Source organism: Castor canadensis, chromosome 18, assembly GCF_047511655.1.
Source record: "Castor canadensis chromosome 18, mCasCan1.hap1v2, whole genome shotgun sequence".
Taxonomy (NCBI): Eukaryota; Metazoa; Chordata; class Mammalia; order Rodentia; family Castoridae; genus Castor; species Castor canadensis.
In genome coordinates, this window is record NC_133403.1 from 27,386,020 (window position 1) to 27,398,998 (window position 12,979).

The following is a 12,979-nucleotide window of genomic DNA, read 5'->3' on the forward strand; positions in this document are numbered from 1 at the left end:
AAAAATAAATAAATAAATAAAAGAACTAGCAAGTACGAGTATTCCTCCTCAACCTTGCCAATCAAGGACATTAAGGACCTAAGGTTTACTCCAGGGAAGTCAGCTGTCAAATTTTAATCCCCACATTTTAATCAAGTGTTTTGAGGTAAAAGGCACAGAGACCCTTCAATGGACACCTTTAGCACAGCTTGCAGGAAAAAAAGGTAACTATGTCACACTTCAGATTATAAACCGAGACTATTCTTGCCTAAACCAAACATTTCAAATCTTTACTTCCAATAAATTGAAAACCTGCTGTTTTCAGAAATAAGGACTAAAAGTATGTGGCTTAATGACAATGAAACGTTTCATCAAATAGGATTTTAATTCTGCAACTTTTCTTTGTACTTTCAACATTGCACAAGTTGGACAACTAAAATACTGAGAAATGCAGATATAAAATGCAGACCTATAGCTCACACCTTAATTTTAGCTACTTTGGAGACTGAGATTGGGAGGCTCAAGGTTTGGGGCTTCCTGACATAGTTTGAGAGACTCCATCTCCAAAATAACCAGAAAAAAAATGGACTGGAAGTATAGTTCAAACTGTAGAGCACTTTGCAAACAGAAGCCCTAAGTGCAAACCCCATTTCAAACAAACAGCAAAAAAAAAACATCCAACGTGGACCCCTAAAAACTAGAACTGTTTTTTTTTTTTCCAGTACCGAGGACTGAACCCAGGACCTTGAGCATCCTAGACAAGTGTTCTACCACTAAGCTACACTTCTACCACTTTTAATTTTTTTTTATTGAGACAGAGTCTTGAACTTATGATCTTCCTACTTCAGCTTCAAGAGTAATTGTGACCAGGTTCTGGTGGCTCACACCTGTAATCCTAGCTACTCAGAAGGCAAAGATCAGGAAGATCGTGGTTCAAAGCCAGCTGAGGAAAACAGTTCCCAAGACCCTATCTCCAAAAAAAAACCATTAAAAAAAGGGTTGATGCAATGGCTCATGATGTAAACCCTGAGGTAAGCCCCAGTACTGAAAAACAAAGCAAAAAGAGAGAGTAGTTGTGATTACAAGTGTGTGCTACCACCATGCTGGGCCAGAACTGCTCTTTATTTGTTTATTTTTAGCAGCAAGGTAAACTGGGAAAGCCAGCATTGAGCTTTAGCAAGCCCCTATGTTACACAGACAAGGGACAAGAAGATTAAATGCAGGAATGTAAGGAATCAGCCTCTGTGATGGCCATGTGTACTTTAAAAAGGAGACTCCTATTCTTAATAAGATCAAGCTTTATTTAAAAAAAAAAAAAAAAACTCAGACCAGATATGGTGCTACATGCCTGTAATACTAGGTACTTGGAAGGTAGAGAGAGCAAGATCCCAGTTCAAGGCCAACCCAGACAAATTTGGGTAGGGACCCTATCTAAAAAAACAAACTAAGGTTGGAGGTGTGGCTCAAGTGGTAGAGGCCCTGAGTTCAAGTCCCAGTACTGCCAAAAGGACTAGGGGTGCCTGCACAGCAAGCAATGCCCAGTACTACACGCACGCACACACACACCCTCTCTTACAAAGCAGTTAGTATTTCAATTTTTGTCAATTCATTCCTAGAGAACTGGTCTTATTAATTCATTTATTTATTCACTGGTGGTACTGGAGTTTGAATTCAGTGCCTCACGCTTGCTAAGCAGGCACTCTACCACTTGAACCACTCTGCTAGCCAAGAGAACTGATCATTTTTTAATGTCCCATGTAAGACTTAGAGATAGATGTAAGAGCAAAATGTTTAAGACTGCCTCTGAGCCACATCGAGTAATAGAAAGAGTATTAAATCATCAGGTATACTGGGACACCCAATGGTGAGTCACTTTGTCTGGGGGTATGTGTCATATCTCTTTAATTCTTAAATGATTACTATGTCATCTAATTAAGAACAATGATGGAATGGTGGAATGGCTCACATGGTAGAGTGCCTGCCTAGCAAGCCTAGCAAGCTGGAGGCCCTAAGTTCACCCCAGTACCATAAAAATTTAAAAAAAAAAAAAAGATGACTCTCACAAAAACTTGCTCTGTCTGCATTTTTTTGGAGACAAGGTCTTGCTAAGTTGCCCAGGATAGCCTTGAACTTGGGATCTTCCTGCCTTAGCCTTCTGAGAAGCTTGGATTAATGCATGCACCTTCATGCCTGGGATGGAATTCTTTTTTAAATGAAAAAGTGACTTTTGATTTTCAGTGGATGCTAAAGCAACTTAAAATAAACATGGCAAGCCAGGCACCAGTGACTCATGTCTGTAATCCTAGCTTCTTGGGAGGCTGAGATCTGGAGGATCATGATTTGAGGTCAGCCAGGGCAAATAGTTTGAGAGACCCCCCATCTCCAAAATAACCAGAGCAAAAAGGACTGGAGGCATAGTTCAACCAGTAGACCATCTGCTTTGCAAGTGTGAAGCCCTGAATTAAAACCCAGTCCCACCAATAAATAAATGAATAAGACAAGTTGCAAGCATACACCTACCAGTAACTGTTCAGAGTGATGATGACCTTGCTCAATTTTTACCAACCAAAAGGGAACCAATGCTCCTTTTTCCTCTAAAAGCTCTTGACAAGGACAGGGTCACTTTTAAACCAGCTAAAGCAGGTCTTCAACATATTGGATAAAATGAGTAAACTCAACAATGAGAACTACATCTAATTTTCAGGAGTATTCACAAATCCTTATTCTATTTACTAAACTTGTTAGTTTATAACTTCAGGACACTAATACCTATAGGACTGGCTTTAAGATTTCCTGACCAACAGGAACAAGACAAGGATGCCCACTCTCCCCACTCCTATTCAACACAGTCCTGGAATTCCTAGCCAAAGCAGTAAGGTAAGAAGAAATAAAGGGAATACAAATAGGTAAAGAAATAGTCAAACTACCCCTATTCGCAAATGACATGATCTTATACCTTAAACACCCAAAACTTGTGGACACCATAAACAGCTTCAGCAATGTAGCAGGATACAAAATCTACTTAGAAAAATCAGTAGCCTTTCTACACACCAACAATGAACAAATTAAGAAAGAATATAGGAAAACAATTCCATTTACAATAGCCTCAAAAAAAATCAAATACCTAGGAGTAAACTTAACAAAGGATGTGAATGACCTCTATAAGGAGAACTGCAAACTACTGAAGAAAGAGACTGAAGAAGACTACAGAAGGTGGAGAGATCTCCCATGCTCATGGATTGGCAGAATCAACATAGTAAAAATGGCTTTACTATCAAAGGCAATCTACATGTTCAACACAATTTCCATCAAAATCCCAATGACATTCATCACAGAGATTGAAAAATCTACCCTAAAGTTCATTTGAAAACATAAAAGACCACTATACTACAGAGCCATAGCAATAAAAATAGCATGGTACTGGCACAAAAACAGATACGAAAACCAGTAGAACCTGGATATGAATCCCTGCAGGTACGCCCACCTTATTTTTGACAAAGGTGCCAAAAACATACAATGGAGAAAAGACAACCTCTTCAACAAATGTTGTTAGGAAAAGTGATTATCTGCCTGCAGAAAACTGAAACTAGATCCATGCCTGTCACCCTGTACTAGTTATAAACTCAAAGTGGATTAAGGCCCTTAATATAAGAACTGAAACCAGGTTAGTACAGGAAAGAGCAGGGATACTCTGGAAGTAATAGGTATAGGCAAGGACTTCCTCAGTAGAACTCCAGCAGCCCAGCAACTAAGAGAAAGGATGGACAAATGGGACTACGTGAAATTTAAAAACTTCTGCACAACAAAAGAAATGGTCTCTAAATTAAAAAGACCACATACAGAATGGGAGAAAAATCTTTGCTAGCTATGCATCAGACAAGGGACTGATAGAAAATACAGGGAGTTCGAAAACTAAACTCCCCAAAAATCAATAAACCAATAAAGTGGGCAACTAAACTAAACAGAATTTTTTTCAAAGGAAGATGTCCAAATGGCCAAAAGACACATGAAAAAATGCTCAGCATCCCTGGCCATAAAGGAAATGCAAATCAAAACCACACTAAGATTCCACCTCACTCTTGTTAGAGTAGCTATCACCACCAACAACAAATGTTGGCAAGGATGTGGGGAAAAAGGAAACCTCATACACTGCTGATAGGAATGCAAGCTGGTGCAACCACTCTGGAAAACAATATGGAGGCTTCTTTAAAACTAAACATAGATCTGCCATATGATCCAGCAATCCCACTCCTACGGATATACTCAAAGGAATGCGACTCAGGTTATTACAAAGGCACCTGCACACCCATGTTTATTGAAGCACTATTTACAATAGCCAAGCTATGGAAACAGCCAAGATGCCCCACAAATGACAAATGGATCACAAAAATATGGTATTTATACACAATGGAATTTTACTCAGCCACAAAGAATGAAATTTTGTCATTCACAGGTAAATGGATGGAACTGGAGAACATCATCTTAAGTGAAGTTAGTCAGGCTCAGAAGGCCAAAAATCACATGTTCTCCCTCATGTGTGGATTATAGACCTAAAACAAATGCAGTAATATTATTGGACATGGGTCACACACTAAGGGGAGACCGCGAACGGGAGGAATAGGGAAAGGAAAGGAAATCTAAAACTTGAATGTGGTTGATATGCTTGCTGTATAGGAATGAATAAAGTAATCTTAAACTGGCAGAGGCCACTATGGGAAGTGGACTAGGAAGCAGTGAAGCGGTCTGGTAGAGATGAACCAATATGGATTGTAATACACAAGTGCATGGAAGTAACACTAGAATTCTCTCTATATAGCTATCTTTATCTCATACTAGTAAATACACTATGTTTTCTCTTCAACAAAATCGGAGAACAAGAGGGTGGAACAGGTTCTGCCTGGAAGCAGGAGGTACCCCAAATAATGTATACACATGTAAGTAAATATAAAAACAATAAAATTAAATTAAAATTTAAAAAAAAAGATTTCCTGACAAAGATACATACTATTGACATTTGGAGCCAGGTAATTCCCGGGAGCCCATCAGCACCCCACTCCCCAGTAACAACAACCAAAAAACGACTCCATACGTTGCCAAACGCCCCTGGGGGAGGAGGGGAGAGCAAAATCATCACCTCCCATTTTGAGAATCACTGCTCTAGAGAGACAGCAATAGGTAAAGGACAAAGAAAGAATCCAAGCACTTTAGAACAAGAAGGAATCTTACGGAGCCTGATCAGGCACCAGAGACTCTCAAACTTTACTATGTATCAGCCACCCTGGGAGTTCATTAAATGCCGATTCCTAGGCCTTGCCCCAGACCCATCAATACAGTCAAGTATGGAGTCTGCCAGCATCACTACTAACATCCTTGGTCCTCGGATACAGACATGTGGGCCCCAGAACGAGAATGCCTTAACCAAGGTCACACTGGCAAACAACCCAGACTCCAAAACCAACCCAGCCCTTTCTCACAATAAGGGTGGGTGGAGCAAGGAGGGTGTGTTCTTACCTCTTTCAAGCAGTAGAGCTTAATAAAGATTAAGGAGCTAGCGGCCTGAGATAAAATCCCTACTTGGTATTAATTAGTTGGGCGGCCTCCTGCAGCACGTAACCTCTGAGAGCCTCAGTTTCCTTCCCGGTGAAGCGGAATAACAGTACCTACGTCCTAGAGTTGTTGGAAATGTTCAAAGGAATGATGTACAAAAAAAACCCTCGGCACGCGGGCCTGGCACACAGTAAGCATTCGATCATGTCCTATTATTATTATTATTATGACTATCTCAGGACCGCAAAGTCGAAGGCATCTGCTGGGCCCCGGGGGCCCGGGCAGGAAATGGGTTCAGGGAGGCCAAACGACCCCCGACTCCCTCCACCCCACACCTTACCTGGCCCCGTAGCTCCTTCTCTAGCTGCCGGTAGTCGTTGTTCCAGACAAGGAGGTGCAGGGGAAACTGGCTGCTGGCGTCGCGGGCCGAGGACATGGCGAGGAGGCCGCGGCCTGGCCCTGGCGGCCCGCCTGCCAGAAGTCTCGGCCCGGAGGGGTCTCCGGCGCCCGCCCGCCCGTCCGGCGGCCGGCGAGCGAGAGAACTAAGCGAGCGGGCGAGAGAGGAGCGAGGGGCGCAGTACGCGGCCGGCAGCCAGGCAAGCCGGGTGTGGAGAGTGCAGGAGGCCTGGGGTCGCGGGCCGGGTCGGGGACCAAGAGGACCGCGCCCACCCCGCGCCCCGCCGCCCTCGCGCTGGCGCTGACAGCTCCGGAACCGACTTCTGCGGCCCGAATTGCCCCAAACCGGGAAGTGCGGGGAGCGGACCACTGCACTCCGCGGTGGGAGGGGACGAGGTCCCGCAAGGGGTCCGAAGTCCGCCCAGACCCACCCAGCTCCAACTCCACATTGGGAAACGTAGTGAAAGCTAAAAAAAAAAAAAACAAAACAGAAACCGAAAAAGAGAGAGAGAGAGAGAGCTGCAGTCCTGTGCTTTGGCCCAAGATCTCCACGCGAAAAATTCGGTCTACCCGTCACCAGTCTATCCTCCTGCTCCAGCGACCTCAAATGGTTCGGTCCACAACTGGGCCTCTTCCATTGGCTCTACAGTCAGGGGGTGACAACAGGGGCCTGGACCAAACCATTCCGACTACAGACGCCCTTGCAGCCTTTTTGGACCAGTGCAAATCCTTCCAAGACTGAGCAGAAGCCATTTTGGAAGTGGGCAACACCAAATAATTTTCGAGCACTGACTTTAAAACCTGAAGAAGTGGCTTCAGCTATCTGTATTATACGAGGTTAGTTCTATCTCAGGATTTCTCAACGTTGGAACATTTTGAACTGGGTAATTATTTGTGTGGAGGTTATTCCGTGCTTCATAAGATCTTGAGCAGCATCCCTGGCCTCCATACTCAATGCCAGTAGCACTCCCCAAAACATGTTTCCAGACATGACCAAATATCCCCTGGGGGTGAAAAATCGCTCTCAGTTGAAAACCACTGTTCTATCTGAATTCCAAAGCTGTTATGATTCAAAGTTACCTTACTGGAAGTTTATTCCACTAGTGTCATTTTTACACAAGCCATTTGAATTTGGGATTATAACTGAAATGACTAATATGATACCTAGATTTGACTAGTCTGCAAAAATAAAATTCAACCTTTGTATCTATGCTTCCTTAACTTGGTGAAAGACCAAATGCTACTTCTGTCTGAGGCAGGACAGAGGAGGAGAAGAAAATTATATCTATCACTTTTAATAAATACTAAGAGGGATGGACTCAGCCAGAACCAGGAAGTAAAAACTGAAAGACCAGAGCACCTAACTCCCCTCCTACCGTCTTTTAGATTTTGCAAGAATAAAGAGACATAAAGAGGCTATCTGTATCTGCCTTCTCATTAAGAAACTGCAAATTCTTCCACTAAAGGGTGAAGGGGTAAGATGAAATACATGTTTGGCAAAAGAAAGTCCTAAAACTCCACCTAGGTTCCAGTGTTTTGGGTAGGCCTAGATCACATTTCCATATTTTAGAATAATAAACAGCACACATTTTAGCTACCCAGACCATTATCTATTGACTAGTGGTTGCTAGATCTCACTTTGTGACATGTATTTCCCCAGCTCAGAGAATATAAAACCCATAAAAGGACCACCATTTTTGAGCTTGTCACCCACCCCTGCACTTCTGCAGAAGGTACTTTTTCTCTCCCTTTTTAAAAATTTCTCCCTACTTTATCCTATTGCACTAAAATAAATCCTTGCTAAAACTTTCTCCCCTTTTTGTAAGACCATTTGAAATTCTTTTCCTTATGGATCTCAAGTCCCTCTGATTTTGCATGGAAACTGGAAAGCAGAGGGAACCCCCTCATCTCTCATCTGGTGACATGCCCAGCTGTCTACAAGCAGACCAAACAGCAGGCAAAGTTATTCAATGCATCCTGAAAACATTCCTTCTGCCTTCTCTGCTCTGTGCACATCCAGCTTTTCAGATGACTACAACAGCTGTTCAAGAATCCTGTTCTAATCCATTCTCCACGTGTGTGCATTGGACCCCAGAAGATTTGCGAGTTGTTGACCCAAAGCAAGATGCAGGAGCATCAGGATGGCACCCAGAGGCTCTGACTGTGGAATGTGTGGTAATTACGTGTTTACTCCCATACTACATATTTATCATGCTGGAGAGATGGACTCATCACTGTTGCTTCTAAGACCACTTCTGTGACTGCTGTTCCTTCGGAAGTCTTATGAAACTTAATCTTTTTTCTCTTCAACATCCCATGTTTATTGAACAGCTCTCCTTTCTCATGAGTCTAATAATCCATAGTGGTAGTGGCCATAATCTGTTTTGCTTACCTAAAATTAAAATAGTGCCTGGCCCATAATAGGGATCCAATATTTGACAAATGGAGATCATAGTTGTGTTTATTTTTTGTTTGTTTTTTTTGTTTTTGTTTGTTTTTAACACAACAGCTGTTTCATTGGAAAATAATGGTTTTTTTAATTTTTTTTATTCATATGTGCATGCAATGTTTGGATCATTTCTTCCCCCATCCCCCCACCCCCTCCCTTACACCCCCCCTTACCTCTCGATACCTGGCAGAAACTATTCTGCCCTTATCTCTAATTTTGTTGAAGAGAGAGTATAAGCAATAATAGGAAGGAACAAGGGTTTTTGCTAGTTGAGATAAGGATAACTATACAGGGAGTTGACTCGCATTGCTTTCCTGTACATGTGTGTTACCTTCTAAGTTAATTCTTCTTGAACTAACCTTTTCTCTAGTTCCTGGTCCCCTTCTCCTATTGGCCTCAGTTGCTTTAAAGTATCTGCTTTAGTTTCTCTGCATTGAGGGCAACAAATGCTATCTAGTTTTTTGGGTGTCTTACCTATCCTCATACCTCCCTTGTGTGCTCTTGCTTTATCATGTGATCAAAGTCCAATCCCCTTGTTGTGTTTGCCCTTGATCTAATGTCCACATATGAGGGAGAACATACAATTTTTGGTCTTTTGGGCCAGGCTAACCTCACTCAGAATGATGTTCTCCAGTTCCATCCATTTACCTGCGAATGATAACATTTCATTCTTCTTCATGGCTGCGTAAAATTCCATTGTGTATAAATACCACATTTTCTTAATCCATTCATCAGTGGTGGGGCATCTTGGCTGTTTCCATAACTTGGCTATTGTGAATAGTGCTCCAATAAACATGGGTGTACAGGTGCCTCTGGAGTAACCTGTGTCACATTCTTTTGGGTATATCCCCAAGATATATATGCTGGATCATATGGTAGAGCAATGTTTAGATTTTTAAGTAGTCTCCAAATTTTTTTCCAGAGTGGTTGTACTAGTTTACATTCCCACCAGCAGTGTAAGAGGGTTCCTTTTTCCCCTGCATCCTTGCCAACACCTGTTGTTGGTGGTGTTGCTAATGATGGCTATTCTAACGGGTGAGGTGGAATCTTAGTGTGGTTTTAATTTGCATTTCCTTTATTGCTAGAGATGGTGAGCATTTTTTCATGTGTTTTTTGTCCATTTGAATTTCTTCTTTTGAGAAAGTTCAGTTTAGTTCACTTGCCCATTTCTTTATTGGTTCATCATAGTTGTATTTACATGTAATGAATACAACATATCTTAATTAGTATTAGGGTCACATCTCTCCTTCACATTGATTAACCTAATTTCTTTGTGTTTCTCTCTTCCACTCTGTAAATTACTCTAGGTTAACTATTCTTATTCTTAAATTCCAAATATATGAAGAAAAGCAGTAATTAGAAAATAATAGTGATATCAAGAATAATAGCCAAGTGTCAGTGGCTCACACCTGTAACACTAGCTCCTCAGGAGGCAAAGATCAGGAGAATTGAGGTTCTAAGCCAGCCTGGGAAAATAGTTCACAAGACCCTATTTCAAAAAAAAAAAAAAAAAAACCCTTCACAAAAATAGGGCTGGTGGAGTCACTTAAAGTGATGGCCCTGAGTTCAAGCCTCAGTATATAGCAAAAAAAAAAAAAAAAAAAAGGAAAAGAAAAAAGAATAATAGTAGCTCTGATTAATTGAAGGCTTACCATGAAACATGCATGTTTCCATAACTTACTCCCCTTCTCCTTAGCCAGGGGAAAAATATTTAGTTTTGCTGGTTGCATATTCTTCTCCCTCTTTTTCTTCATTTGTCTCCTCCTTTTTCTTATTTTTTAAAAAAGTAAAACTCATTCTTGGGTTGCAGTTCATACAAAAATCATGGACTAGAAGTAGACAATACATTATCTCCATTTTGAAGATACACTGCATCCTAAAGAAGGGATCATCTAACATATTCCTATTTTGCTTATTTTATTGTAGATCTATCCTTGGTAGAACGTACACTACATAAAGACAAGAAATATTGTCTTCTTTGCTTACTGCTGTTTCTCCAGTGCCTGGAACAGTGTGTGGAACACATAAGTGCTTAATGTGTATTGTTAAATACAAAAATGAATAAATTAATTTGACCACTTATTACTTAGGGGAGGTTATGGGTACAGAATTCTGGTCACAAGAGTTTTCTGCTTCCTCTGTTATTAATCAGAGTTAAGACAAGGCAAATCTGTTCTAGAAAGGGAGACCAAAATTCAAAACGATTAAGAGACTTTGGACTTGGAGTGTGGTTCAACAAACAAAAGGCCCTGAGTTCAAACTATAGTGCCCTCTAAAGAAGATTGAGAGTTTAGAGAGACTATGGGGGTGGCACAAGTCTGCCCTTACTCAAGATGGAGAAAAGAAAGCGTGCCCTTTCCGGTCACGTGATCTGTCAATCGCAGACGGGCACCGCCCCGCGCGTGCGTGCTGCGCCTCAACTACGAGGCGCTGAGGGGAGAGGCTCTGCCGCCAGCGCTGCCGCTGGGACCCGTTAGAGCGGAAGCGCTGCCGCCACCGCCTTCAGTGTCCCGGGGTCGCTGGGTCCCGGCAGGTGGAGGCTAGAGCCATGTCGAAGCGGCTGCGGAGCAGCGACGTGTGTGCTGACTGCAGCGGGCCGGGTGAGTCGCACCGGCTGGGCCCGCTCCCCTTTGCTCTCCTGGCTCGGACCCCTGCCCCCGGGCAGCCCCTTCGGGGCGGGTGGGCGGATTCCTGCGGCCGAGCCCGCATCCTGCGTCCGTGGTCCTAGTGAGGGGAGACAGGGGCGGCCTTGGAGCCGAGACCCATCCCAGGCCTATCAGCCGGGCGGGTAGGGGGCCGCCGCCCTCCTGTCCCTCCCTTCTCTCTCGCCCCCTTCATCTCAGACGGGCAGGGGTGGCGGCGGGGTCGGGGCCGCTCCCCGACAGGAAAGGGTTTGGGCAATCCACAGGAAGGCCAATAACAGAAGTAAAATGCGGGCGTCCTCCCGGCTGCGGCCCTCAGAGGCTGCAGGTGTCACCACTCCCGGGACCCACGCCCCGCCAGGCGGCCCTGGCCCGGGTGGGCGACTCTCACGGCTTCCCTTCCGGAGACTCGCCAAAGGGTCCTAGCGAATGACTTCCTTGCTCGGGACATCCTGGCAGTCGCTCCACGGGGAGAATCTCCAGGTCGGGGTCTTGCAAACTCTAATCAGCACTTATGAGCCAATGCATGGCTTAAGTTTGGGATTCCGAAGGGCCCAGGTTTACCCTATGTTATGCCTCTGAATGACCTTGGACTGGTGACTTCACTTGGCCAAGACTTGATTTCCTCATTTTTCCGATGGGGATAAACCGATATTGCTCAGTGGTTAGGAAGATTCAATGGATATTCTTGGAATTTCCTAACTTTTCTTCTTCTTTTTTTTTTTTTTTATTATTTCAGTTCACAATACTTGCAGTTCCTAAAAGCTAGAATTGAATTTCTAAACTGCATTAATTAAACTTACCAAACACACACAAAGTCACTGGTAGTATATCAAAAGGCCACAACCACTTTTTCTACGCATAATATTCATATTTAAAGATCAGATCTGTTTTGCCATTGAAACTGAATTGACCGACCGCTGCACAGATTATTGTATGCTGTTTTGGTTCTTGAACCTATTAGCTTTGAGTTTGAAGTAATTTAAATATCAAACAGCTTTCTTGGCACACCAATGTACAATAAACAATTAAATCATTGAACACCAGTGGCTTTGTAGTTGTTCTGAGCTTCATCGTGTCATTTAGAAGCAAAGACCAATTTTAAATAGTACTGTGATAATCAATCTTTATGTGATTATTTCATGGCCTGGGTACTATTGCAGGTGGTATTAAGTTTCCTTCAAAGACAGGGAGGAGGGTGGAGGAGTTATAAAAGAGGTGTGTTATAAACCAAGTTTATGTAAACTCTATCGTTTTCTCTAAAAAATGTTCTTTGTTCCACTTCCTTCTTTTCTTGCCTGTTTCAGTTGAACTTTCTGTGATGCATTTGATTCACATGTGTCTAGCATCAGACTTCCTCTTGGGATGCATATTCTGTTTTAAACAGATTATATGGGACAAAGGCAAATTGCTTCTCTATTGGCACCCTAAATACTGTCTTTCACTTTGGCAGCATTTTGTGCTTTTCAGAACATTTTCTCTTCCTTTGTATCATTTTAGTTGTCTTGAATGCCTAATCTACTGAGACTTGAGTCACTTCCTTCCTGTTTTGAGTATAATGAGGCTACCTTGAAATGTTCTGTGAACACGAGCAGTAGAAATTTTTGCTGTCTTTTCTGCAAAGCTGTAGTGAAAGAACTACCTTTGAAATACCTTTGAGATGCTAGGGCCATCTCCTCCAGAAAATACACATATATTTACTTTTCATACGGAATTTGCATAAGATTTGGGGGACAGACATTTTTGAAGTGCATTTGTGGTGTCCATGGAGCCTACATTGAGAAGCTCAGGTGGGTGGTAAGGGAGGGGGTGGGGGCAGGGGGGAGAAATGACCCAAGCATTGTATGCACATATGAATAATAAATAAATAAATAAATAAATAAATAAATAAATAAATAAATAAATAAATAAATAAATAAAAGAGAGAAGCTCAGCATAAAACATCCAGATAAACTGTGAGGGTTTC

At 42.6% G+C, this 12,979-nt stretch overlaps 2 protein-coding genes across 19 annotated transcripts in view; one reads left to right on the top strand and one right to left on the bottom strand.

Annotated features, from left to right (window-relative positions):
* The window catches only part of Ankrd13a (ankyrin repeat domain 13A), a 33,440-nt gene extending 27,081 nt beyond the window's left edge, over nt 1-6,359 (bottom strand). For both annotated transcript variants that reach the window (XM_020159770.2, XM_020159768.2), the window contains exon 1: nt 5,867-6,359. In XM_020159770.2, the coding sequence (XP_020015359.1) occupies nt 5,867-5,962 (96 nt within the window). In that variant the 5' untranslated portion in view covers nt 5,963-6,359. The remainder of the gene's footprint in view (nt 1-5,866) is intronic.
* A 154-nt stretch (nt 6,360-6,513) lies between these two features.
* Git2 (GIT ArfGAP 2) overlaps nt 6,514-12,979 on the top strand; it is a 56,242-nt gene continuing 49,776 nt past the window's right edge. For 12 of the 17 annotated variants that reach the window (XR_012443531.1, XM_020159774.2, XM_020159776.2 and 9 more), the window contains exon 1: nt 10,768-10,971. Coding sequence is in view for 16 of the 17 variants with exons in the window: in XM_020159774.2 (XP_020015363.1) it covers nt 10,920-10,971 (52 nt within the window). In the remaining variant the exon portion in view is untranslated. Of the gene's footprint in view, nt 6,807-7,942; nt 8,098-10,766; nt 10,972-12,979 lie in introns of those variants that run through there. The other 5 variants (XM_020159781.2, XM_074061070.1, XM_074061061.1 and 2 more) reach the window with 4 other exon arrangements.